The sequence below is a fragment of the Poromitra crassiceps genome, assembly GCF_964638095.1.
Source record: "Poromitra crassiceps genome assembly, chromosome: 13".
NCBI classification, from domain to species: domain Eukaryota; kingdom Metazoa; phylum Chordata; class Actinopteri; order Beryciformes; family Melamphaidae; genus Poromitra; species Poromitra crassiceps.
In genome coordinates this window covers 34,142,085-34,169,584 of record NC_139644.1, presented here as the reverse complement: position 1 = coordinate 34,169,584, position 27,500 = coordinate 34,142,085, and the positions used below count along the sequence as shown (strand labels likewise).

The 27,500-nt window shown below is 47.1% G+C and overlaps 1 protein-coding gene across 1 annotated transcript in view; it reads left to right on the top strand.

Moving 5' to 3' along the window:
• grin2ba (glutamate receptor, ionotropic, N-methyl D-aspartate 2B-a) overlaps nt 1-27,500 on the top strand; it is a gene marked incomplete at its 3' end in the record, with an annotated part of 142,045 nt that overhangs the window by 77,720 nt on the left and 36,825 nt on the right. Inside the window, exons 5-7 of the mRNA XM_083649399.1 lie at nt 20,171-20,285; nt 25,746-25,954; nt 26,787-26,958. Coding sequence (XP_083505525.1) covers nt 20,171-20,285; nt 25,746-25,954; nt 26,787-26,958 — 496 coding nt within the window. The remainder of the gene's footprint in view (nt 1-20,170; nt 20,286-25,745; nt 25,955-26,786; nt 26,959-27,500) is intronic.

Below are 27,500 nucleotides of genomic sequence, written 5' to 3'. Positions count from 1 at the left end.
AACTCGGTCGGGCCTTCGTTCTTGGTACATGCTTTTCCTGCCTTCGACCTTTTTAGCGACTTACAGCTATTTGCGGCTGGCGCTCCCAACTCGGTCGGGCACCTCGCGACAGCGCTTCCCAGCTTGGCCTACCTGGCCGCCTTGGCGCTTCGCGATTGTACTTTTCCGGCCTTCGACCTTTTTAGCGACTTACAGCTATTTGCGGCTGGCGCTCCCAACTCGGTCGGGCCTTGGTACGTGCTTTTCCTGCCTTCGACCTTTTTAGCGACTTACAGCTATTTGCGGCTGGCGCTCCCAACTCGGTCGGGCACCTCGCGATAGCGCTTCCCAGCTTGGCCTACCTGGCCGCCTTGGCGCTTCGCGATTGTACTTTTCCGGCCTTCGACCTTTTTAGCGACTTACAGCTATTTGCGGCTGGCGCTCCCAACTCGGTCGGGCCTTCGATCTTGGTACATTAAAGTTTAGCTTGGCGCTTCCCGGCTTGGCCTACTTGCCTGCCTTGGCGCAACTACCCTGACTTTCTCCAACTCTATCGGCGCTTGACTCCATTGGCCAGTGGCGCTGCTCTTGAGGCAAGAGGAGGGCACCTGCATAGGCTAGGAGATCCCCCCCCCCCCGTGGGGGATCAGGAGTCAAGACTCGTTGGTGGCGGACTGGGGAGGTGGGTGGGGCAAAACAACGCTTCGGAGGACGGCTTCGAGGGAGATGGACTGCCGTGAAGCTACTGCTGCTATGATCGGCCAGAGAGAGAGAGGTGACGTAGAACCCTTGCTATATATATGAGGATTAACTGACGTCATATTTGACGTCATAGCAGACGTCATACTAGGACTTTGACTGACCATGTTATGCTAGGACTTGACTGTCGTCAGGGGATGATCGGATTATGCATGAGTGGCCTTCAGCTTGAAATATGGTCTGGAGACCTCACTTCAATCATGAGAGGCCAGTTGGTAGGATTAGACAAACTTTATTTAGCAATCGGCATGCGTGGCAAATACTTTGGCGCTTGACTCCATTGGCCAGTGGCGCTGCTCTTGAGGCAAGAGGAGGGCACCTGCATAGGCTAGAAGATCCCCCAAGCCCTCCCAATAAACCTGGCCAAACTGTAGACTTCATCTCTGAACAACCATTCCAACTTCGCATCATCTCCTGACCAAAATAGTTCCGGTTTCTTATTTTGCATTAACTGAAATAGAGACAATCTTGGTTCCTCATATAGCGTACAATGAAACACAAAATGAAATTCATATTCTACAACACCTAATTCACATACAGTACAAAGTCTCTCCTCCTCAGCAATAGAATTGAACCTGCCAACCTCAATAGCCAAAGGGAGGGTACCCGTTCTCAACTGGGCACATAAAGATCTTCTGGATCTATCCAGGGGTAAAGTAACATAGGGTTCTGGAGTGAACATATTTTTAATTTGAACATATGTTCTAAGTTTTGGTTTGAGCCAGATGTCATTGGCCCATTTTTCTTTATAATCAAGAAATAGCCTATGTTTAATATAGCGAACACTACAACGTAAACTGTTTCTGAAAATAAATTGCTGGTCAGCTTCCCTGAACACATCATTGATATCATTACACCATGGATAGTTATGTGCTTTATCCCAGTTAAACACTTGTTTTGCAACTCTACTCTCTGGCATATTAGAGAGACGGTTCCACAATCTCAACATTTCACCTTTTTGTTTGATCAAACAAGGCTCCCAACCCATATCCCCTTGAAAAGCCAACACAGGTGTAAATTTATGTACGCCCAGAAAACATCGGATTGCACGATTTTGGATGGCATTCACCTTAGAAAATTCCTTTCTTCCCCAAACTCCAGCTGCATAAAACAAAACTGGTGACACACATGCATCATAAAGCTTTGAAAATGTAGCATAACCAAGATTTTTACAAGTTTTCACTTTACTTATTACTGAACCCAGGGCTCTACCAGCAGTGTCGGCCAACACACTGACGCCCTCTTCAAACGTAGAAAATTCATCAAAAGTAAAACCCAGATATTTATATGAACTGGTATATGCCAATGACAGCTCCAACATGAAAATCAAAAATGCTTCTCCTTGTACCTGATTTCTGTATTACTGTATTAGGTTACTGTACCTCCCTGACATTCACAGACAAGCTAGAGCATTCGCTGTCGAGCAGTTGGACTGCCGTACGTGGTGCAAAATGCTGCGAAAACTCCGATAAGGTGTATACAAGGTCTTCTTGGTGGTCGGATGCAGCCTGCCATCCCTTCAGTACCTACACACTGCCAGCACGCTGAAGCGGTCTGGGAAAAATCATGGCCGACCCCTCCCACCCAGGTCATAAACTCTTTGAGGCTATCTCTCTTGGCAGAAGACTGAGGTCTGGCGGTATCAGAACCTCTCGTCACAGGGACAGTTTCTACTGTCACGTCCTCCCCTCTTCCTCTGTGTCTTGCCCTGTCGTCTTCCTCTGTGTCTTGCCCTGTAGTCTTCCTCTGTGTCTTGCCCTGTAGTCTTCCTCTGTGTCTTGCCCTGTAGTCTTCCTCTGTGTCTTGCCCTGTAGTCTTCCTCTGTGTCTTGCCCTGTAGTCTTCCTCTGTGTCTTGCCCTGTAGTCTTCCTCTGTGTCTTGCCCTGTAGTCTTCCTCTGTGTCTTGCCCTGTAGTCTTCCTCTGTGTCTTGCCCTGTAGTCTTCCTCTGTGTCTTGTCCTGTAGTCTTCCTCTGTGTCTTGCCCTGTAGTCTTCCTCTGTGTCTTGCCCTGTAGTCTTCCTCTGTGTCTTGTCCTGTAGTCTTCCTCTGTGTCTTGCCCTGTAGTCTTCCTCTGTCTTTTGCCCTGTAGTCTTCCTCTGTGTCTTGCCCTGTAGTCTTCCTCTGTGTCTTGCCCTGTAGTCTTCCTCTGTGTCTTGCCCTGTAGTCTTCCTCTGTGTCTTGCCCTGTAGTCGTCCTCTGTCTTTTGCCCTGTAGTCTTCCTCTGTGTCTTGCCCTGTAGTCTTCCTCTTTGTTCTGTCCCTGCTCTCATTTTAGATGTCGTCTCTCGTCGGTTCTGCTGTGTTCCGCTCTCTCCTGTCCCGCACTTCTGCTCTGTTTTATCTGCTCACACTCGTCCACTCTCCTCTCCTCTCCTCCCCTCTCCTGTCCTGTCCTCTGTTCTCCTCTCCTCTTCTCTCATCTGTTCTCCTCTCCTCTTCTCTCATCTGCTCTCCTCTTCTCTCCTCTCCTCTTCTCTTCTCTGCTCTCCTCTCCTCTCCTCTTCTCTTGTCTCCTCTCCTGTCCTCTCTCCTCTCCTCTCCTCTGCTCTCCTCTCCTCTCCTCCCCTGTCCTCTCCTCTCCTGTCCTCTCTCCTCTCCTGTCCTCTCCTCCCCTCTCCTCTCCTCTTCTCTCCTCTCCTGTCCTCTCTCTTCTCTCCTCTGCTGTCCTCTCTCCTGTCCTCTCCTCTCCTCTCCAGACCTGCAGTTTCATAATCAACTTAGCCGTGTTGTTGATTAGATCAGTTGTGAGCGCTGCTAAGATCCCTCGCCCCTCGCTGCCTTAACTAAATCTGTTTGCTGATAACCTTTGTCTTCAAGTGTTCAATCAAGAGATTAGCATTTGGCCTACAACAGTCTATCAACTCACAAACTGAATGAATGGCTGCTTGGCTTGCTGACTGCCTGCTTGGCTGGCTGGCTGGCTGGCTGGTTTGCCAGCTTAATCGATGATGAAAAGATGGACGTGTAGAGGAAATAAGTAGAGCATGGTGTTAGTCCAGGCAGAACACTGCGGGAAACCAGCTGATCGACTATCAGCCGGTGTGATCGGCACGCTCGTGCAAAGCTACAGAATCTCTGCCTTGGGTCTGGCTGCGTCACGCTTTTCATTTTATTGAATTACATGTCAGCTGTGCCTTGGGGGGGTTGTTTGTTATTATGATTCTGGGATTCGTTTGAGGAGCCTTCTCAGAACGGAGCCTTATTTCCAGCCACGTGTGACCGTCGGTTGCTATAAATGGCCCCGAACCTCTTTGACGTCGAGCGCCTCTGACTGAACTCAATCAGCGGGCCCTCTCACAGTAACCTTTCTGTCTAATGCCACCCTCCAGTGACCTCAGAAGCCATTTGCAAATTCTCCAGCGGACCTTTAAAGAGAATCATTGGCCATGCAGGCAGAAGCAGCAGCAGCATCTCATTTCCCTCCAGTTGAGAAAGGAATAGCTGTGGATCACCTGTCCTACCTTCACCTGCTGCGCTCCTAAACGTCACTTTGAGTGGCTTTGTGAGTGGTGGAGTTAAAGCACACGTCTCTTCGTCACACGCTCTGTTTTCAGAGGAAGTACAACAACGCGCTGACTGAGGTCACTGCAGTGCAAAGGAACATGTTTTGTTGTTTGCACTATTCTTTCTGTTTAATTGATGGCAAAAGTGTTATATGGTCCACAGTCATCTACTGTATGTGGCCTTTGCAGCTCTATAATGCTGTTGCCAGTCTGCCTGGCCGTTCCCTGTCCAGGCCTCAGCGCTGCACAGAGGAGCACAAGAGGCCACGTCGCTCCGCTAAGTCAATTAAGTCCATTGTAGCCGGTGCTGTGACATTCCAGCTAATGCTACTGTAGCAGCCTGACAAATGAAGATAGCTGAGCAGAAAGAGGTAGAGGGAGGGGCAGGGAGAGAGAGACAGAGAGACTGGGGACACAGAGAGAGAGAGAGAGAGAGAGAGAGAGACTGGGGGGACACAGAGAGAGAGAGAGAGAGAGACTGGGGGGACACAGAGAGAGAGAGAGAGAGAGAGACTGGGGGGAAACAGAGAGAGAGAGAGAGACTGGGGGGACACAGAGAGAGAGAGAGAGAGAGAGAGAGAGACTGGGGGGAAACAGAGAGACAGAGAGAGAGAGAGACTGGGGGGACACAGAGAGAGAGAGAGAGAGAGAGAGAGAGAGAGACTGGGGGGACACAGAGAGAGAGAGAGAGAGAGAGAGAGAGAGAGAGAGAGACTGGGGGGACACAGAGAGAGAGAGAGAGAGCGAGAGACTGGGGGAAAACAGAGAGAGAGAGAGAGAGAGACTGGGGGGACACAGAGAGAGAGAGAGAGAGAGAGAGAGAGAGAGAGACTGGGGGGACACAGAGAGAGAGAGAGAGAGAGAGAGAGAGAGAGAGAGACTGGGGGGACACAGAGAGAGAGAGAGAGAGAGAGAGACTGGGGGGACAGAGAGAGAGAGAGAGAGAGAGAGAGAGACTGGGGGGACACAGAGAGAGAGAGAGAGAGAGAGAGAGAGAGAGAGAGAGAGACTGGGGGGACACAGAGAGAGAGAGAGACTGGGGGGACAGAGAGAGAGAGAGAGAGAGAGAGAGACTGGGGGGACACAGAGAGAGAGAGAGAGAGAGAGAGAGAGAGAGAGACTGGGGGGACACAGAGAGAGAGAGAGAGAGAGAGAGAGATACTGGGGGACAGAGAGAGAGAGAGAGACTGGGGGGACAGAGAGAGAGAGAGAGAGAGAGAGAGAGAGAGAGAGAGAGACTGGGGGGACACAGAGAGAGAGAGAGAGAGAGAGAGAGACTGGGGGACACAGAGAGAGAGAGAGAGAGAGACTGGGGGGACACAGAGAGAGAGAGAGAGAGAGAGAGCTAGTGAGTGTGTGTGTGAGAATAAAGAGTGTGACACAGTGGACAGGCTCCAAATGAGCTGCGAGTTGGAAAAGGTGTCAAGAGCTTTTAAGCTCCGTGGACATTTTTGAACTTCTGCGGCCTCAGTGGGCTTTCATTAGAGCCCGCACGTGTGTGTGTGTGTGTGTGTGTGTGTGTGTGTGTGTGTGTGTGTGTGTGAAAAACACTAAGCAGGATTTTGACCCTATTAGGTTGAGGCCTGAGAGCGTGCCAGCGCTGTGGTCAGTGAGTGTGCCCACCTGTACGTTTGTGTGTGTGTGTGTGTGTTCGTTCAGCGAATGCAGTCTATAAAGGTATGTGTGTGTGTGTGTGTGTGTGTGTGTGTGTGTGTGTGTGTGTGTGTGTGTGTGTGTGTGTGCAAAACACTCTGAGCAGGATTTTGACCCTATTAGGCTGAGGCGTGAGAGCATGCCAGCACTGTGGTCAGTGAGTGTGCCCACCTGTGCATTTGTGTGTCTGTTTGTGTCTGTGTCTGTGTGTGTGTGTGTGTGTGTGTTTGTGTGTGTGTGTGTGTGTTCATTCAGCGAATGCAGTCTGAGTCTATAAAGGCCAGCTGGGCATGTGTGTGTGTGTGTGTGTGTGCCTGTGTGTGTGTGTGCGTGTGTGTGTGTGTGTGTGTGTGTGTGTGTGTGTGTGCGTGTGCATGCGCGCGTGCATGCGTGCGTGCGTGTGTGTGTGTGTGTGTGTGTGCCCCTGCGTGTGTGTGTGCGTGTGCAAAACACTGTGAGCAGGATTTTGACCCTGCCAGCGCTGTGGTCAGTGAGTGTGCCCACCTGTGCATTTGTCTGTGTGTACGTGTCTGTGTGTGTGTGTGTGTGTGTGTGTGTGTGTGTGTGTGTGTGTGGGTTCATTCAGCGAATGCAGTCTGAGTCTATAAAGGCCAGCTGGGCGTGTGCGTGTGCGTGTGTGTGTGTGTGCCCCTGCGTGTGTGTGTGTGTGTGCCCCTGCGTCTGTGTGTGTGCATGTGCGTGTGCGTGTGTGTGCGTGCGTGTGCGTTTATGGGCCAGGCTAGTTTTGAGGCGTTAAAAAGGTACCTGTTTGTGACGCAGCACTGCTGGAACTAGGTCAGGACTCTGTTGTGTCTCTTCCCTCTCTCTTCCACACACTCTCTCTTCCTCTCCTTAACTCCTTTTATCTGTCTTATAATCCCCACTCTTCTCTCTCCCACATTTATCTGCTTTCTACTTTCACTCCTATATCATTTATTGCATGAAGGACCCCTAAACTGACAAAGATTAGACCACGGACCCCCATTTGATAGGATTTTGTCCCACGGTCCCATTATGATAATAAGATTGATGCTTTTAGATGTTTTATTACAGAAAGTTTGTAAAACTCATGACCGAAATAGTCATTGTGTTACTTATGAATGGAATTATATCGAAAATAAATTAGCCCTCTTTTGGCTGGGGACCCCCTGGAACCCCCTCAAGGACCCCTGGGGGTCCCCGGACCCCCATTTGAGAACCACTGTTTAGAAAAACAAAACGACAACAACAACAACAGCAACAACAACAACAACAACAACAAACGTTGCCATAAGTTTGCCATTCAATATCTCTCAGATGTAGGTATCCCATCCCACTTTATCCAATCAGGAGAGGGAACTTCACAATGAGGATTGAGTCAACACGGTTCTCATTTAGAAGTAGTGAAATACTGACACGTTGGGTACTGTAGGTGTTCTGGACCGGATCACCAACCCACAGCGTCACTATTTGACTACTTGGGGAATGAGAACCGTGTTGACTCAATCCTCCCCCCAGGATCACTTACAGCACCTTTAAAAAGGGCAAGAGTGAGTTTGAACGTAGCTCTATAACTGTATTTGATATATGATGTACAAATCTCATGTGAATTGCTTTGACTGTGAGCTCCTCTGTCCTCCTCTCCTTCTCCCTCTGTGTGTGTCTTGTGATCTCTCTCTCTCTCTCTCTGCCTCCACTCTCCTCTCATTAACACAATTTATGACCCTGTTTGCACGTTCATTTCCCATCTCTCAATACCAACACGTGCGCCCAACCTACTTGCATATTATGTACTCAAACACACACATGCACATTCACATTCACCCCCCCATACGCACGCACGCGCACACACACACACACACACACACACACACACACACACACACACACACACACACACACACACACACACACACACACACACGCGCTGTACAGCGTACCCCGAGCCCGAGTATCTACATGCAGTAACGATATGTTACGTACACTGTGTTTGTCTGTCTCGGCCGCGCAGGGGCATATGGGGCATATGGCCTTCTCCATATAGAGTCCCCCTTCTGCAAAATGCAATCAGTACATTGCACTACAGTAATTGCTACGGAGTGTAATTCATGACTAATTCATGTCGGGGGTTAATTTATTAAAACTGGCTGATCAATATTTCACATAACTCCTCCATTATTCACCCCAGAACATGCGCTAAAACGTATCTGTGTCAGGCCTTGGAGTTAGCATGGCAAGGGAGCGTGTGTGTGTGCGTGTGTGCGTGCGCGCGTGCATGCGTGTGTGTGTGTGCGCGCGCGTGTGTGTGTGTGTGTGCGTGCGTGCGTGCGCGTGTGCGTGCGTGCATGCGCGTGTGTGTGCGTGCGTGCATGCGCGCGTGTGTGTGTGCGTGCGTGCGTGGGGCAGCATTTCTAGGATCCTCCGGTTTAGTCTCTGCTTGCCTGTCTCTAACTACTGTAGCATGTTCCCCTGTAAAAATAAATGAATAAATAATAATTAAATAAAAATAAAAATAATAATAAAAATGATAATAAAAATGATAATAATCATAATAATCATAATAATTATAATAATCATAATAATCATAATCATAATCATAATAATAAGGTGCTAGAAAGGAGATTCTCTGTAAAGCTCTTTGTTTTTGCTGAATAATTAGTGAACAGTTTGTCTTCCCTTTGACTTGCTGTTCTTAATAAGGTGGACACATCTACTGCCACTGTCTGAATGTTAATGAGCCTTCTGTGCAGCACATTGAGTCACAGCTTGCAGTGGAGGAGATCATAATGGGGGCGGAGTTAGTCTTATCATGCTATTCACATATGTGCACATGTGAGCAGCATATCACTTCTAGCACGCCTGTTACTTCAAGCCATTGTTCTCAGCTAGGACACTCTCATGACACGTGGCTTCACAGTAGTGGGACGTGCGTGTCATCAATCTATAATTCAAATATAGGATATTTCTGCTTATTTTCCACCTGCCACTTATTTCCCCACTCTTTTTTCTATCGTGAAGATTCTGTTGTGTGTTCAACATTTTGTCAGTTGCTTGGCTGTAGAGTTTTATGTGCTGTACCTCCCAGGCCGTCCTCACAACGACATGGGTGAAATGTCAAGGTGTTTAAACGGACTGCTGCTGTTTACGAATGCCACCTCCTGAGGTCGTGTGAGTAAAGTGCACTGTGTGTGACGTGAGCTGAACGCAGCAGAAGACTAGCAGCCAGCAAAGTGTGTGAAGCACGCGTGAGCAATGCTAAGGAAGTAGCACACGGACTATAACTGACATATCACGATGCAGTAAATGTCACGATAATAGCTTCCCAGCTATTTAAAGACTTGTTTAACTGCGGTGTGAGTGTTATTGTGTTGACGTGTTTTCATCGCTTTATGGCTTCAGAGTAATCGTTAAAGATATCCCACTCGTCATTCCAGTCGGCACATTCAGCCTGTTTTAATGCAGGATAATACAGGATGTTTTACTGTATCTATGTATCATTCATCTATCTATCGATATTTTACAGAGACTGAAGCGTTTTTTTTCCTCAATTCATAAAATGAGACTTTTTGGACGTAAAAGGGTTTTTTGCAGCACAATTATGTAATTACATAATTATGCACTTTTGGCTTCAACTGTTAGAGCTTGCTTTGTGCGCTTGACTGTGTTGGAGTGCAGCAATATTGGCGAACTGAGCTACATAAAGCTCTACAGAGCCGTAAGTAACACAACTTTGAACACAATCGTTATGATGGAAAGAACTGCGAAAATAAGGCCCAGAGTGAAAATAACCCCAATAATCCTTTCACCCCCAACTGCTCCAGAGCATGCATCCTCAGCAAACCTGTGGATAAGTGTGTGTGTGTGTGTGTGTGTGTGTGTGTGTGTGTGTGTGTGTGTGTGTGTGTGTGTGTGTGTGTGTGTGTGCGTGCGTGCGTGCGTGCGTGCGTGCGTGCGTGCGTGCGTGTGCGTGTGCGTGTGTGTGTGTGTTGATAGCACAGTGACTATGTTTACATGGACTGCAATATTCTGACATTAATCCAATTAAGACAATACTCCGAATAAGGCTGCTTTCTCACTGGGAACGATTGCTTTCGTTCCGCTCTGTTCCGCACTCGAGAACGACTGCCCCCCCTCCCCTCGCCTCTCCCCCGCTGGTCAGCTTTCACATTACAGCATTTCCCTCCGCGATCGGAAACGGAACAGAGTGCACTTGCATCATCAACTATGCCTGGAGTTTATCGTCGCCCGTTTGTTGTCTGTGTGGTTCGGAACGGTTGGCTTTCACACTCGCAAGTGTTCCGTGCCCGGGCGCGCCAAAGCGCTCCCCAGGCCACCTTTTCAAGTGGATCCTGTCACGGTTCCCCATTGCGCGGCCGGGCGCGGAACGGAACGGTACGCAATGTTCACACTCGTCAAATGTTCCGAAACTGCGGTCAATTTGGGGACAAGTGTGCTCGGGAACGGTACCGGGGAGCCAGTGAGAAAGCATCCTAAGACTCTGCCATGTACACAGCATGTTCTGATTACCTTAACCGGAATAAGGTCATAGTCGAGAGTACGCAATAGTTGAATTATTGTGGAGTGTTCCGATCTTCGTCGCATTATTGAAGTGCATTGTAGACATGTAAAATAAACACCTTAATCGCACTATGGCGTCCTATCGGCGTTTTCGCAGCATTTTACGACACGTACGGCAGTCCAACTGCTTGGCGACGCGCGTTCTAGCTTGAAGCGAGTGTTGCGCCACTTGTTTACCAGAAGAAAGGATGGCTGCCACCGGTAAAAAGAAGTCCCGACATCTTGTCCCTCACACAGTAGAAACAGGACAGAAAGACTTTCAGGTTCATTTCAGGAGGGAAACTGACGTAAGACGTAGGGACGCCATGCATGCATCCTCAGTCATTAATCAGAATATTGTCTTATTTAGATAGGTCAATGTTCAGATTATTGCAGTCCTCCATTCTACAACAGTAGTGAGTAATGGAGGAGGTTGAATACAAGTCAGTTGAGGTGACACAGAAGATACAGCCAAATGGATCTTCCTAAAAAACACAGTTACAGTATGATGAAAGAGGTTTGAGAGAGAGAGAGAGAGTAGTAAAAGCGACTCGTCCCCTCCCTCTTTTTCTTGGAATCTCACCTCTCTTCCTCTCCCTCTCTCTCTCTCTCTCTCTCTCTCTCTCTCTCGCCCTTTCTCTCCATCTCTTTCTCTCCCTCCCTCTCTCTCGCTCTCTCTCCATCCCTCCCTCCCTCTGCGAGATTACCGTTACCATAGTAACGCAGCAGATTGGCTTGGAAGTCACAGTGGTTGTGGGTGCCATGGCAACACATTACATATGCTTGTGAGTCGCTCGTGTTGCTGCTGTCAACGTGTGTAGGGCACACGCGCGCACGCACGCACACACACACACACACACACACACACACACACACACACCCATAGATCCGCACAATGGTCCCACATTGTAGCACGTAACAATAGCTTGCTCAGTAAAGATTAAAGAGGGCATGGCGTCAAGTCATTTTGTAAATGGCTTATGATTGATGCAGCAGATTGTGTGCACTGTGTATGTGTGCCAAGGCTCTATATACGGGACGGCTCTGTGAACTGGACACATGGGGCCACGTGGGACAGTGTGATATAGGATGCCTTCCCCCTGAGGACAGCCCATGGAAAATATCAATATTTAATATAGAAACCAGAATAAGGATGATAGCATAAGAGTCATACTGTACATGCTGAAATATTGCACCAGTCGTTCATATTCAACCTGTATGATGCGGAATCATGCAGGATGCTACCTATCTATGGAATAAGTTAACACATATTAACCATTGATCGATTGATATTTTAGATAGAAGGAATAAATATCAATAATCAAAATTGTTAATGCAATGCAAAAATCTTGTACCCCCCACTCTCTTTTTTATAGACATAAATATTGCTGTGTAACCTGGAATTTGTAGTTTTAGCCAGATCACAGCCTGGTGGATTATTACACACATAGATGATGTTATGTTAGTGGTGGCTGCTATAGCTATAGCTCATGGGGATTTAAGCGCCCTGCTCAAGGGAAGAAAGGCAGTCGTTGGCTCCGTAGTCATGTGACTCAGATGGTGCAGTCACATGTCATGGAGGCTTTAGTCATGTGACTCAGATGGTGCAGTCACATGTCATGGAGGCTGGCCTGTGTCATGTGACTCAGATGGTGCAGTCACATGTCATGGAGGCTTTAGTCATGTGACTCAGATGATGCAGTCACATGTCATGGAGGCTGGCCTGTGTCATGTGACTCAGATGGTGCAGTCACATGTCATGGAGGCTGGCCTGTGTCATGTGACTCAGATGGTGCAGTCACATGTCATGGAGGCTTTAGTCATGTGACTCAGATGGTGCAGTCACATGTCATGGAGGCTTTAGTCATGTGACTCAGATCATAGATATATATAAAGGCTAGATAGCTTACCTGCGCTGCCGGCCAATGGAGAGCGACGTCGTCGCATGGCGGCCATCTTGCTACAGGGAGCTACTAGGAGTTATGAGCATCTGTTGTTGGGTTAGTATGGCAACATCATATGATCATAACTCCTAGGGAAATTGATGAAACTGCATGAAACTTTGTGCCTGAATCCCTCTCATGGCATAGATGCTTCGGTTTAATTTTGGTGTAATTTGGAGCCCATCAAAAAAATAGTGTTTTTAGTGTTGTTTTTTTTGTTTTGGTCTATCTCGGGAACGGAATATGCTTGTAATAAACCAAACCGTTTGTAAATCCGTCAAGATTTCAGCGAGTTATGAGTATTTTTGTCTGTGCAGGTCACCAGCTACCATAGAACGTACCAGAAAGGCACTGTAGCAAGATGGCGGCCGTTCAACGACGCTGGTGACTCCGCCTTAAGCCATCTAGCCTTTATATATATCTATGACTCAGATGGTGCAGTCACATGTCATGGAGGCTTTAGTCATGTGACTCAGATGGTGCAGTCACATGTCATGGAGGCTGGCCTGTGTCATGTGACTCAGATGGTGCAGTCACATGTCATGGAGGCTGGCCTGTGTCATGTGACTCAGATGGTGCAGTCACATGTCATGGAGGCTGGTCTGTGTCATGTGACTCAGATGGTGCAGTCACATGTCATGGAGGCTTTAGTCATGTGACTCAGATGGTGCAGTCACATGTCATGGAGGCTGGCCTGTGTCATGTGACTCAGATGGTGCAGTCACATGTCATGGAGGCTGGCCTGTGTCATGTGACTCAGATGGTGCAGTCACATGTCATGGAGGCTGGCCTGTGTCATGTGACTCAGATGGTGCAGTCACATGTCATGGAGGCTGGCCTGTGTCATGTGACTCAGATGGTGCAGTCACATGTCATGGAGGCTGGCCTGTGTCATGTGACTCAGATGGTGCAGTCACATGTCATGGAGGCTGGTCTGTGTCATGTGACTCAGATGGTGCAGTCACATGTCATGGAGGCTGGCCTGTGTCATGTGACTCAGATGGTGCAGTCACATGTCATGGAGGCTGGCCTGTGTCATGTGACTCAGATGGTGCAGTCACATGTCATGGAGGCTGGCCTGTGTCATGTGACTCAGATGGTGCAGTCACATGTCATGGAGGCTGGCCTGTGTCATGTGACTCAGATGGTGCAGTCACATGTCATGGAGGCTGACCTGTGTCTTCATGACCCTCCTGGCCAAACCTCTGAAAATGCATTGAGCGCTGTCAGAAAATGACTGATGGTGGTCGATGGTAAAGTCTCAATTCCTAAAATGATGCTTTTTGGAGGCTTATGGTGACTATAAATATGTATAAATATATATATAAATGTATAATATTGTCTAGTGCTCATTTCATGTTCCAGAAATCCCACTAATGTGTAGATGCTACTGCAGAAAGAGCTTGTCAGTCATGTTGCTTCATAACCTCTCTCCCTCTCTCTATACCTCTCTCTTCTCTCTCTATCTCTCTCCCTTCTCTCTCTACCACACACACACACACACACACACACACACACACACACACACACACACACACACACACACACACACACACATTCTTACATGCACGAAACACACACAGACCAGACATGCCACCATGTGTGAGTGTGTGTGTGTGTGTGTGTGTGTGTGTGTGTGTGTGTGTGTTTCGACACATGACCTATCCCTTGTCGTGTGTGTGCAGCCCCCGCCACCACTCACCCATCTACAGATTTAAATGTCAGTGGTCTATATATGTATATGTTATACTGTATGCCACAACATCTATATGGGTTGTATGCTAATGTATGTATTTTGTTTCTTTTTTGTGTGGACCCCAGGAAGACTAATGGGGATAATTTTAAACAAATAAATAAACACACACACACACACACACACACACACACACACACACACACACACACTCACACACACGCACACACACACACACACACACACACACACACACACGCATCGAGTGCGTTAGCTGTAGTTTATAGCTGTAACTCAGTGTGTTAGCTGTAGTTTATAGCTGTAACTCAGAGTGCGTTAGCTGTAGTTTATAGCTGTAACTCAGAGTGTGTTAGCTGTAGTTTATAGCTGTAACTCAGAGTGCGTTAGCTGTAGTTTATAGCTGTAACTCAGGGTGCGTTAGCTGTAGTTTATAGCTGTAACTCAGAGTGCGTTAGCTGTAGTTTATAGTTGTAACTCAGAGTGCGTTAGCTGTAGTTTATAGCTGTAACTCAGAGTGCGTTAGCTGTAGTTTATAGCTGTAACTCAGAGTGCGTTAGCTGTAGTTTATAGCTGTAACTCAGAGTGCGTTAGCTGTAGTTTATAGCTGTAACTCAGAGTGTGTTAGCTGTAGTTTATAGCTTTAACTCAGAGTGTGTTAGCTGTAGTTTATAGCTGTAACTCAGAGTGCGTTAGCTGTAGTTTATAGCTGTAACTCAGTGCGTTAGCTGTAGTTTATAGCTGTAACTCAGTGTGTTAGCTGTAGTTTATAGCTGTAACTCAGAGTGTGTTAGCTGTAGTTTATAGCTGTAACTCAGAGTGTGTTAGCTGTTATAGCTTTAACTCAGAGTGTGTTAGCTGTAGTTTATAGCTTTAACTCAGAGTGTGTTAGCTGTAGTTTATAGCTGTAACTCAGAGTGTGTTAGCTGTAGTTTATAGCTGTAACTCAGAGTGTGTTAGCTGTAGTTTATAGCTGTAACTCAGAGTGTGTTAGCTGTAGTTTATAGCTGTAACTCAGAGTGCGTTAGCTGTAGTTTATAGCTGTAACTCAGAGTGTGTTAGCTGTAGTTTATAGCTGTAACTCAGAGTGTGTTAGCTGTAGTTTATAGCTGTAACTCAGAGTGTGTTAGCTGTAGTTTATAGCTGTAACTCAGAGTGCGTTAGCTGTAGTTTATAGCTGTAACTCAGAGTGTGTTAGCTGTAGTTTATAGCTGTAACTCAGAGTGTGTTAGCTGTAGTTTATAGCTGTAACTCAGAGTGTGTTAGCTGTAGTTTATAGCTGTAACTCAGAGTGCGTTAGCTGTAGTTTATAGCCATAACTTGAAGTTGTGAAGCCACGTCCTGAGTGGGTGCCAGTTTCACACACACACACACACACACACACACACACACACACACACACACACACACACACACACACACACACACACACACACACACACACACACTTTATTCTGTTATGTACAGTATTTATTCATCTACGTATGTATTGTGTGCATGGTTTTGAGGCAGTGTTTCCATGGAAACAGTCACCCAGAAAGAGGGGGGGAGAGGGAGAGAGATAGAGGGAGAGAGAGAGGAGAGAGAGAGAGCAAGTAAGTAAACGGGCTGTCGAGGAGGTGAAAGAGTCAATATTCTGTGTGTGTGTGTGTGTGTGTGTGTGTGTGTGTGTGTGTGTGTGTGTGTGTGTGTGTGTGTGTGTGTGGGATGACAGTGAAGTGATGTGAGTTCACATGACATAAACATTCCTGTTCTCACATACACACACTTACACACTCCCACACTCACCATCATTCACCATCACCGGAGAGTATACCATGTCTGATGTGCCTCTGTGTGTGTGTGTGTGTGTGTGTGTGTGTGTGTGTTTAGCAGAGTGGAGGTGAAATGATTTTGCCTGACAGAAACACTCTCTGTTTCTCATTCTCTGCCACACACACTGACTGACACAGACACAGACACACACACACGCGCACGCACGCACGCACACACACACACACACACACACACACACACACACACACACACACACACACACACACACACACACACACACACACAGAGTGATGTGACAGGCATATTGGTGTATTGTATAGTACCTTATGTTATGTGACAGCAGATGGAGGAACGTCTATTGCAGGAACAGCTTTGCTGTTCTGTGTGCTTCCTCCCTCCCTCTGTCCCTCTCCCCCTCCATCCACAGCCATCCATATTGTATGATTATTATTCAAATGTTTTTCAGAAGGGGCTTCTGGGTATTGTAGAGGTAAAAGCACTGCAGAAACACGCGTTCAATTCCCCGCAGCGGTACACAATTGGCTGTTTCTGCACGCGGGCAGCCGGTGGGGTGAGTCCTGTTTGCTGCACTAGTGCCTCCTCTGGTCGGTCGGGGCGCCTGTATAGCAGGGAGTGGAACTGGGGGGAATTAGCGTGATCCTCCCACGTTCTACGTCCTGCAAACTAGCAACCCATAAATAATAGATTGATGTTGAATGTATTATCTCAATTGAATCCTTATTGTATGACGTGTCACAGGAATACACCAGGTTCTTGGGAGATTGGTCCATTGGTCAAATTACATTTTAGGTGTTGAGAACATAGACACCTAAATCATCCATGGTTGCCTGGCAGATTGTTTGCTCCGTTGCTCTACAACAGAGGACCCCTCAATTGACACAAATTAGACCACAGACCACCCATCTGATAATATGTTTGCTTTTACTGTAGATGTTCTATTACAGACAGTGTATGAAACCCATGCCCAAAATAGGCATACTGTACACTCTGTCATTGTGTTACTTATGGATGGAATTCTAGTGAAAATAAATGATTCCCCTTTTTGCTACGGAACCAGAATCATCTTAAATTATATATGGCCAAGTCTGCCCGTTTTGTGTCAGAAATGGGTCAAATTTAATTTATGATGTAAAAATGATGTTTTTACTTACAAGGGCCTATGTTCCCTTCTTACATTGATAGTTCAGTTCAGTTCAGTTAAACAGTTAAAAACCCAGCTACATCAGCTATATTGACTTAATGAATTTTACAATGTACTGTATAAGTCCACAGGCCCTATAATAAAAACCGCTATAAATTTTATAGCTAAAAGGTTGATTTCTTTTTTTTTTACGTTGGATAATGCTAGTGGCCTATCACTCAACATAGTGCATGCTAAAGTGTTAGCATATGGAGCACTGAAGTAAAGTGATCTACTGGGGACACATGATCTTGGTGTCTTATCTTCTCATCACCAACATGCTAATCTAAAAAAAAAAAAAAAAAAGTGTATACATTTCAAATCTAGCCAGGGAAATAGAGGGCAGGAAAATTATTGTTTTCTAATCCTGTTTTCCATGTGTTGAACAAATGGGACATGATCAGGAATTTGGAAAATATGTCATTGTAATTATATCACTCTGAAACACAACTATGTATTTCAGAGTGCAGGGTCAGGAGGAGCAGGTACGTTCAATGTCTTGCTCCAGGACAAAGTCAACAAGAGTGAACACATCGGCTGGTGTAGGGATCGAACCTGTGACATACTGTACACAGTGTACAGGATGGTTCCACGGACCATTTGCTTAAACAGTTGGAATTTCCTCCTCCTCAACCCTTCAAAGCATCACCCGATGATGCAACACGTCCTCATACCGAAATGACAGTATACTGTAAGTCGATTTCCAACGTCTCCCAAAACTACATACAGTATTTTGAGCATGCAGGTGATACGCCTTGCGTCGGTTAATTTGAATTACATCACGTTGGTTATGTTTAAACGTCGGTTATGTTTAGGCAACTAAACAACTTTGCTTAAAGTTAGGCAACTAAAACTACTTGGTTGAGGTTATAGGGTTGGGGTTTGGGTTACGGTTAAAAACAGAACACGCCGGGAACACGCAAGACGCAACGAGGAAGTTGAAAGACAAGCCCACCCCTTCACCCTTACGCATCAGCGAGCTATTTCAATATAAAGCTGTTGTTACGTTAAAGACCACCAGAGAAGGGGTACGGGTGGTGCAGTGGTAAGCGCTGTCGCCTCACAGCTCGAAGGTCCTGGGTTCGATTCCCACCTGGGACGCTGTGAACGTTGAAGGAATGCATGCCCGTCCGCATGTCCTCGAGTGCTTCCCCTGTCAGGTGAAAAGAAGCGGCTGGCTAACTGCCCATGTCTCGGAGGAAGCATGGAGCCAGTTTTCTGATCTCCCCAGATCGGCAGAGGGTGGAGCAGCAACCAGGATAAATAAATAAATAAATTGCACTAATGGGGGATAAAAAAAAATAATCAGGGGGGGGGGAGACCACCAGAGAAAACCGCTACGTCCTAATTACAGCTCCCGACTCCCGCGTATGCACTCCTCGCATAAAAATCTGTCATTTTAACCACCTTGAAAATCAACAAATCTTGTCGTTTTCCTTCTGAGGACAGGCTGGATGATGTGACTAATCTATATTAATCTATTTAATCTATGGAGAAGCTGTTTAGTCTGTAGCTGATATCTGGTTTATGTTTCTTTTGGGGAGATGTTAGGGATCTGTTTAACGTCAGTGGCTTTGTCTGGATAAATAAAAGATGGAGAAACATAGATCCTGTACAGCAGGGGTGTCAGACTCATATTAGGTAGAGGGCCGGATTTGTTCAACTGAGACCTCATGGGGGCCGGATTTTTTTTTTACTAAAATCAATTCGACTCATTTACCCATTTACTTCACAAAAGAAATACTGCTCTTTCCAGTTCTCTTGAAACTGCCTGCATTCCGTGTCAACCTTTCTCTTTTTCGACAGCATCTTGTTCAGGGGCAGACTGGGATCATAATTCAGGCCGGGCATTAGATACCAAGCAGGCCAGGCCGATACGGGCCGACGCGCGTGCCGGCGTCCGAAAAATTTGGGCCGTTTGAAGCTCAATTTGGGCCGTTTGAAGCCAGATTTGGGCCGTTTGAAGCCCAATTTGGGTCGTTTAAAGCCAGATTTGGGCCGTTTGAAGCCCAATTTGGGCCGTTTGAAGCCCAATTTGGGCCAAGTCCAATTTTACAATGAGATGCACCCACTTCAACCCTGAATAAAGTAATAAAACCACTAGTAAACCAGTAGGCGGCGCCTGGCCTGCTGTTCAGTGAGTGGCCTGACTGCGGGCACAATTTTTTTTTTTTTTTTATAGGCCAGGCCAGGCCAGGCCAGGCCAGGCCAGGCCAGGCCACCGGGCATTTGCTTAACGTGCCCGATTATGCAGTCCGCGCCTGATCTTGTTGATTCTTTTGTTTTTTGGTAGGTAGCTGAATGTGCGATTCAATTCCAGCGTGGCATCATGGCGGCTTTGTTTACACCTGATGACCTACTGACATACTTCCTTGTAGTGCAGGTTAATTAACTTATGAATGAACTCTTAGCTTGCTTATTAGCCACACGTAGATCATGATAATGGGGTGCGAATATAATAATAATAATAATAATAATTAAAAAAATAAATAAATAATAATAATAATAATAATAATATTCCAAAACATCTCGCGGGCCGGATGAAACCTGCCCGCGGGCCGGATCCGGCCCGCGGGCCGTATCTCTGACATCCCTGCTGTACAGGCTCACTTCAAAATGACAGCAAATATCAACAAGCTTTGAACACATTGCAAAGAGATAGTAGGTCTGTCGATACTACATACAAAATGTGGTGGTGATCGGGCAAACGGTGTAGACATGTCAAAAATGTGTTTTTCAAAACTGACTGACTGACTGACTGACTGACTGACTCACCCTAAAATGCTGTACCTCCTTATGACCACGGCTCTGCTAGCGGGTGCCATGGTAAAAAAGAAAATCTGCTGAAACTTGAATGATGTGAAAATTGAGTCAGTTGATGCAAAGAATAGGATACAGATAAGAGTAGAACACTAGTGCAAATAATAGTGAGCAGTGCTGCAACGGGCTACTAGTGATTATTTCTTTTCTATTTAGTATGTGAGAAGATTGAATATGCTTCACTGACCATTCATATCTCTCTCTCTCTCTCTCTCTCTCTCTCTCTCCCCCTCTCTCTCTCTCTCTCTCTCTCTCTCTCTCCCCCTCTCTCTCCCTCTCTCTCTCTCTAGGTATCTGATGAATGTGACGTTTGAGGGGCGTAATCTGTCGTTCAGCGAGGACGGATACCAGATGCACCCCAAGCTGGTCATCATCCTGCTCAACAAGGAGAGGCAGTGGGAAAAGGTGAGCGATAGGAGAGAGACAGTGTCCAAGTGTGTGTGCGCGTGTGTCTGTGTGTATGTGTGTGCGCGTGTGTCTGTGTGTATGTGTGTGTGGGTGTGTGTGTGTGTGTATGTGTGTGTGTGTTTCTCCATATTCATGTGGCTGTTTATTGATGGAAAAAGAAAACAAAAAGAGAGTGAAGAGGTGTCATCGAGGTGCCTTTGGGAAAGTGGAGTGATAATATGAGTGCGGGGGAATATGCTAATCTACAGCTGTTACATTTGAAATCGTGGTTCTGATCAAAACTTATAGACAATAAACTTCCTCAACATTCATCGAGTCTCCTACGCAATATCATCCATCCCATCGCTTGAGCTGAGCCGTCGGTGAGAGAGATCCCTGGGATTGGCTGGTGGTCAGCTTCAGCGAAGCTTAAGGGCACACACAAAACGTTCTTCTCATTCTTCCAACTTCAGCTCATCTGCTCATTCCAATACACAAATATTTTCATGACCCCGTGGTCTTCGAGAAACCCCCTTGAGCCTGTCGCTGTATGGTATCACCCATCTAATGCGGTTTCAAAATACAATGAAACCAAAGACCAGGCAAGAACTTTGACCAGACATATTCTGGATCAGAAGTATATTGCTGTATATTACCAAGCCGTTGAAGTGGTGCGCGAGAGCAGTGTGAAAACGGTAGGCAAACACTGCTTTGTTTCATGTCTCTGGTTTATATATCCACAGTCCTAGGCAGCGCTGGGGCTAACGCATTACAAAGTACGGTAATGTATTACTGTAATCACATTACATTTGTCTGTAACGAGTAGTGTAAGGCATTACAGTCCCTAACGCCAGTAATTACAGTTACTGTTCAAACACTTATGGCATTACTTGCATTGCATAAATTCTTCAATTATCTGCAGGATCAGGATTGAATCTGCAGGATTATGGGGGGGGGGGGGACACCAAACGTGCAATGCTTTTTCATGCACTCAATTACACAACACACAACAACTAGATTGGATGGGCCGGAGGGACGGCCAGGAGTGAGATCTTGTGTATGTCCTCCTTATTAAGATAGGGATGTGTGCTGATATGGGCATATGCAAGGTTTCATGTTATATTGTTAACTGGCAATTAGGTGACAATGCATCTCAGGCGGAGATGTTGCGGAGTAACGCAAAAGTAATGTAACGAGTAGTGTAACGAATTACTTTCTCCGGGGGGAGTAATTAAGTAAAGTAATCCATTACTTTTTTTAAAAGTAATTTGTAATGTATAGGTCGGATATTACTTTTTTGAGTAAACACTGGTCCCACTGTAGGTCTCACACAGGTGCAGAACGTACGTGCCAGTGGACCGGCGGCTGTAGTCTGTGCGGTTGTGTTCGAGTGCATCTTTTTGGCCCCCGACACACAGGAGACCTGAGGCGACACAACAGTCTGCCTCCATTGCTGCTGCTGCTTGCTTCTTTGCCGTGGGCCCGGTGTGCCTGGAGCTTTACTGTCTGAATATGAAGCAGGGTGTCGCTGCATGAGAAAGCATGCATGCTGAGTCAACCTTCCCCCGAATAAATAAAGGCTCAAAGAAATATACAGAAATATACAGGAATGATCCAAGCACACTTGGCAGTTATAGACTATGACAGCATGTTTGTGAGGAGCTGGCCTGGCACGCGCCCCGGGCCTGCAAAGTCACCGGGGTGGCCGCCTGTGTTTTGGGATGCTCGCCCTCTATTGTGTGCGTCTCCTCCCCCGCAGTCTGACTTCTCTTTATTCCTATTATTTCTCTCTTTTCTTCTGCCTCTCTAATCTATATTCTGTCCTCTGGTCGCAGAACAAGGTGAATCGCTCTGCTTATGTCTCTCCTAGCTCGCTCTCTCTCTCTCTCTCTCTCTGCAGTCTCCTCCTCTTCCTCCCTCGCTCATGTTTAATTCTTAGCTTGACTTCCAGCTGGACCACTTTTCTTGGATCCTAACGAGTACCAGTGCCTACCGTCATCCTCCTTCCACCTCCCTATCTCTCTCTCTCTCTCTCTCTCTCTCTCTCTCTCTCTCGCTCTCTCTCTCTCTCTCTCTCTCTCTCTCTCGCTCTCTCTCTCTCTCCAAATAGCTTTATTGGCATGAACAAAAACATGCTGTTGCCAAAGCAGTTTACAGAAGATTCACATTAGATATTAAATATTAAACACATAGGTGCCACATTATGCAGGTTATTTATATATGATACTGATGCAGTCCATTCTTTGATTACTCTCTCTCTGTCTTCCCCCTTGATGTTTCTATTCTTCCGATTCTTCCCCTTCTTCCCCACCTCTCTCTCTCTCTCTCTCTCTGTCTCTCTCTCTGTCTGTCTCTCTCTCTCTCTCTCTCTCTCTCTCTCTCCTGGGCCCCTCCCCTCCTTTTTCCTCTGTGCCTTTGAAGTCATGTGAAGGCTCTGTAGTGTCTCTAGTCCCCTTCACTCTCCTGACTGATTTTAACTCTACCTACCTCTATCGCTCTCTTTTGACTCTCTCTCTCTCTCTCTCTCTGTATTCCCTGGAGTGCATGTGTGTGTGTGTGTGTGTGTGTGTGTGTGTGTGTGTATCCGTACCCACCAGTGTGTGTTCCTCACTGTAAACACATGTGCTACCGCTTCCCTGCTCTGCCCCATCTCCCATCATGGCCCGTCCAATTAGCTGTTGATGATCCATAGCCATTTCCACCCACGCCGCTGCCTGGGTAAAAGCCCCCCTCAGGAGAGGGCAGGGCACGCAGGCGAGAGTCTTCAGGTATGATTTGTGGCAGCGGCGCCCCCCTCAGGAGAGGGCAGGGCATGCAGGTGAGAGTCTTCAGGTATGATTTGTTGCCGGCGGCGCCCCCCTCAGGAGAGGGCAGGGCATGCAGGCGAGAGTCTTCAGGTATGATTTGTGGCAGCGGCGCCCCCCTCAGGAGAGGGCAGGGCATGCAGGCGAGAGTCTTCAGGTATGATTTGTGGCGTGGGGACAGGGCGCGGGTGGAATTGACTAAACGATGATGGTAATTCAGCGGAGTAGAGCCGCTGCGACTAGAGGGCCCTTCAGGAATACAGCAGGACCCTCCTCCGCACAAGAGCCAGCATTTTGCATGTGAATTAGCCACCGTCGCTCTCTCGCTCGCTCTCTCTCTCGTTAGCTCTCTCTCTCTCTCCCTCTCTCTCTTGTTATCTCTCTCCCTCTCTCTCTCTCTCTCTCTCTCTCTCTCTCCCTCTCTCTCTCGTTATCTCTCTCCCTCTCTCTCTCTCTCTCTCTCTCTCTCTCGTTAGCTCTCTCTCTCTCTCCCTCTCTCTCTCGTTATCTCTCTCCCTCTCTCCCTCTCTCTCTCTCTCTCGCTCGCTCTCTCTCGTTAGCTCTCTCTCTCTCTCCCTCTCTCTCTCGTTATCTCTCTCCCTCTCTCCCTCTCTCTCTCTCTCTCGCTCTCTCTCTCTCTCGTTAGCTCTCTCTCTCTCTCCCTCTCTCTCTCGTTATCTCTCTCTCTCTCTCTCTCTCTCTCTCTCCCTCTCTCTCTCGTTATCTCTCTCCCTCTCTGTCGGGCGCAGACGCTCACTTGACACTTTGATCTCTCTCTCTCTCTGTCTTCCGTCTATCTCACTTCTATCCACTTCGCTTCTCTTTCTGTGCCTTCTGCCTGCCGTCTCTGTGCACGCCGCCCCCTCTCTCTCTCTCTCTCTCTCTCTCTCTCTCTCTTGGTCCATTACTCTGTCCATCCAAACCAAACCACCCTTGTCTCCTCCTCCTCCTCTTCCTCTCTCTCTCCTCTTTTTCCACCCTCCCTTCTTGATCTGAATTCTGCTCTTTCCCCCGTTTCAGTCTCGTCCTTCACATTCACCTTGCTCCCATTCTTTGCTCTGGGTCCCAGTCCTCTCCTCTCTCATCTCCTCTCCTCTGCTCTCCCCCTCTCCTCTCATCTCCCCTCTCCTCTCCTCTCTCATCTCATCTCCTCACCTCTCCTCTCTCCTCCCCTCTCCTCTCCTCCCCTCTCTCCTCCCCTCACCTCTCTCCTCCCCTCTCTCCTTTCTCCTCTCCTCACCTCTCCTCTCTCCTCCCCTCTCCTCTCCTCTCCTCCCCTCTCTCCTCCCCTCTTTCCTCCCCTCACCTCTCTCCTCCCCTCTCTCATTTCTCCTCTCCTCTCTCCTCCCCTCACCTCTCCTCTCTCCCCTCCTTTCCTCTCCTCCCCTCTCCTCTCTCCTCCCCTCTCCTCTCTCCTTTCCCCTCTCCTCTCCTCTCCCCTCCCCTCCCCTGCCCTCTCCCCTCTCCTCTCCTCTGTCCTCCCCTCTCTCCTTTCTCCTCTCCTCTCTTCTCCGCTCCTCACTTCTCCTCTTTTCTCCTCTCCTTTCCTCTCCTGTCCTCTCCTCTCCCCACCTCTCCTCCTTTATGCCTATTTTGCTGTCTTCCTTTCCTACATCTCCTTTGACTAACCTCCTCTGTATCTTTTCTACGTCATTATGTGTTATACAACATTTTGTTACGGTCGAACAAGAGGCATTTTCCACGTGAATGCTGATATACAGTATAACACTTCACAGGTCTTCTCTAATGTAACCTTGCTGCTGCTTTCACAGCATTTCTCTGTGCACACCTACAGTAGTCATGCCAAGTTGCCAACAATATATATACATTTGACCTTAATTATGAATGGTAAGCTGAAATGGTCTGTGCTAACCTAAAAGTAGCTAGCTTGTCTAGCTTGCAGTCAGGAAACAGTTTACCTTTGCTTGGCAACACTTGGTAGTGCAATCCTAAGGGAACTGTTTTTGTTGGCGGTGACAAATACAGTAACAGGCAAAATCTGTTGTCTCAAATGACTAAAAAAATGCAATTATTACTTAACGAATAGGTTCGTTTATACAACTGTTGTATAAAAGCAATATCACACTCGAGGTCGTGATTCGGTGATCACGATGATGATGAACAGCACGACGTCGAGTGTGATATTGCTTCATCGTAAAACGTTCCTATTCATTTGTTACCTTATTGTTCTGTTATAGACAGATGGACTCAATATAATGAATCTCAGAAAACGAGGTCATAAATCCAAAATCAAAGTTGTTTTTGGACAGCAAACACACACATTAGCCTACACTTGTTGTTGTTGTTGTTGTTGTTGTTGTTGTTTTTTGCATCTGTTTTGATGTTCCTGACTCAATGCAAACATCAGCCTCATATATATAATCAGAAGTTCCTCTTCAATTGGATTCCAGCAATAATTCATTCCGCGATGAATTCAACAATTAAATATTCTGCATAATTGACTTGACGAAGCACTTATCTGGACCGACTCATAAGGAATGCAGTTCTCAGTCAGTTTCAGGGATCGATAAGATGACATGAAATGAACTGTCTTTCTCTCTCACTGACTTGTATTCCCTCGGTCTAGTCTTTTGAACGATCCCTCACTGCGTTATGTCCCCGCCCAAAGTCCACGTCTTTAAACTGTGTCTGGACCGTGTGTGTGTCCCTGCAGGTGGGTAGATGGGATAACCGCACCCTGAAAATGAAGTACCACGTGTGGCCTCGCTACGAGCTGTACGGCGGGGCGGCCACCCGGGAGGACGACCACCTGTCCATCGTGACGCTGGAGGAGGCTCCGTTTGTCATCGTGGAGGACGTGGACCCTCTGAGCGGCACCTGCATGAGGAACACCGTACCCTGTCGGAAGCAGCTCAAGAAATTGTGAGCATCGGTGATCGGATACGCCGACGATAAGTCAGATTTGAGGGTGAAAGCAGAGTGAAATGCATGAGAAAGAAGAACAAGAGGTGATGTTCAATAAATGGTTAAAACTAGCGGTACTTCTTGGTGCTGCTTGGTCAGACGTTCCTACAGACACAACTGTGCCCCGTGTCTGCGGGTGGGAAGCCGGTGGGGTACGCGTGCTGGTTACCGGTGAAACGCCTCGCACATGTATCGGAGGAAGCATGTGCTAGTCTACAGCTCTCCCAATGAGCAGGAGACCACAGGGGGGAATTGGCCAACTACAATTGGGGAGAAAATGGGAGAAAAATCTGAAAAATCATTCCAATAAAATAAACGGTTAAAACCGTGTGAGATTGCAAGTCAACATGCACTGAGGCGAAACTAGCTTTTCTGTTCTTCTGCCGCAAAGGCTCACAGACTCCACTTCACTTCAAATCGACTTTTAGAATGAAATAGAAAACAGTTTCAATTGTAAACAATGCTGGTTACTGTTGTTAATTTTCCACAGAGATTGCTCAGAGGTGGAATCGGCACTCGAAATAGCTCAGCACAGTGTGAGATTGAGAGGGAACGTGTCTACACAGTGTCTAGGCTACAGCAAATCACACTTGCAATCAGTGGCAGTGATTAAATCAGAATTAGATTTTGGATCAAAGTTCAGCATCAAATTATAAGACAGATTGAAATCATGACTCAGGATCAATTGTGTGAATACAATTTGGAATAAAATGTAGTGCTATTATTGAATCGTCCACCATCCATAATGTATAGTCATCATGTCATCTCTCCATTCCCCGCCTCTCCTCAGTAATTCAACGAAGGATTCGGGGATCTACATTAAGCGCTGCTGCAAGGGTTTCTGCATTGATATCCTGAAGAAGATCGCCAAGCACGTCAAGTTCACGTATGACCTCTACCTGGTGACCAACGGCAAACATGGCAAGAAGATCAACGGGACGTGGAATGGCATGGTGGGGGAGGTGAGAGAAGACAACTGACTGTGTGTGTCTCTGCTTGCAAGTCTTTCTGTGCGTCTCTGTCTGTTATTTGTATCTTTGTGCATCTGTAAAATAGCATTGTCAAATAACATTCACGTTCACAAGCCACATTAGTGAAGGTTGTGCAGGGAGGGACGAGCGTGTCCAGGGAGGGACGAGCGTGTCCAGGGAGGGACGAGCGTGTCCTGTCACCAAACTGTCCAAATCAGGACGCCGTGCTGTTCGCTCAGCGTGCGCAACGAACTGCCTAATCTCAACCGGTCAAAAACGAAAGCTGCTTACACCTCTCCTGGTCATGCATGTGTAAATGATATGTAAATCTCATTATTCTGCCTGTATAATACTTATTTATTGGCGAGGCTATGCAAATTGGCATTGCACACAATTCTCACAAAACACTTCCCAACACCAAAAGCCACCTAAACGACTGTGGCATGGAGCAATCTGTTGATAGGTAGCGTCGAGAGATTTGGCCTGTTCAGAATGGCTGCTTTCATTGCATCTTTGCCTGCGGGTCAGATAGC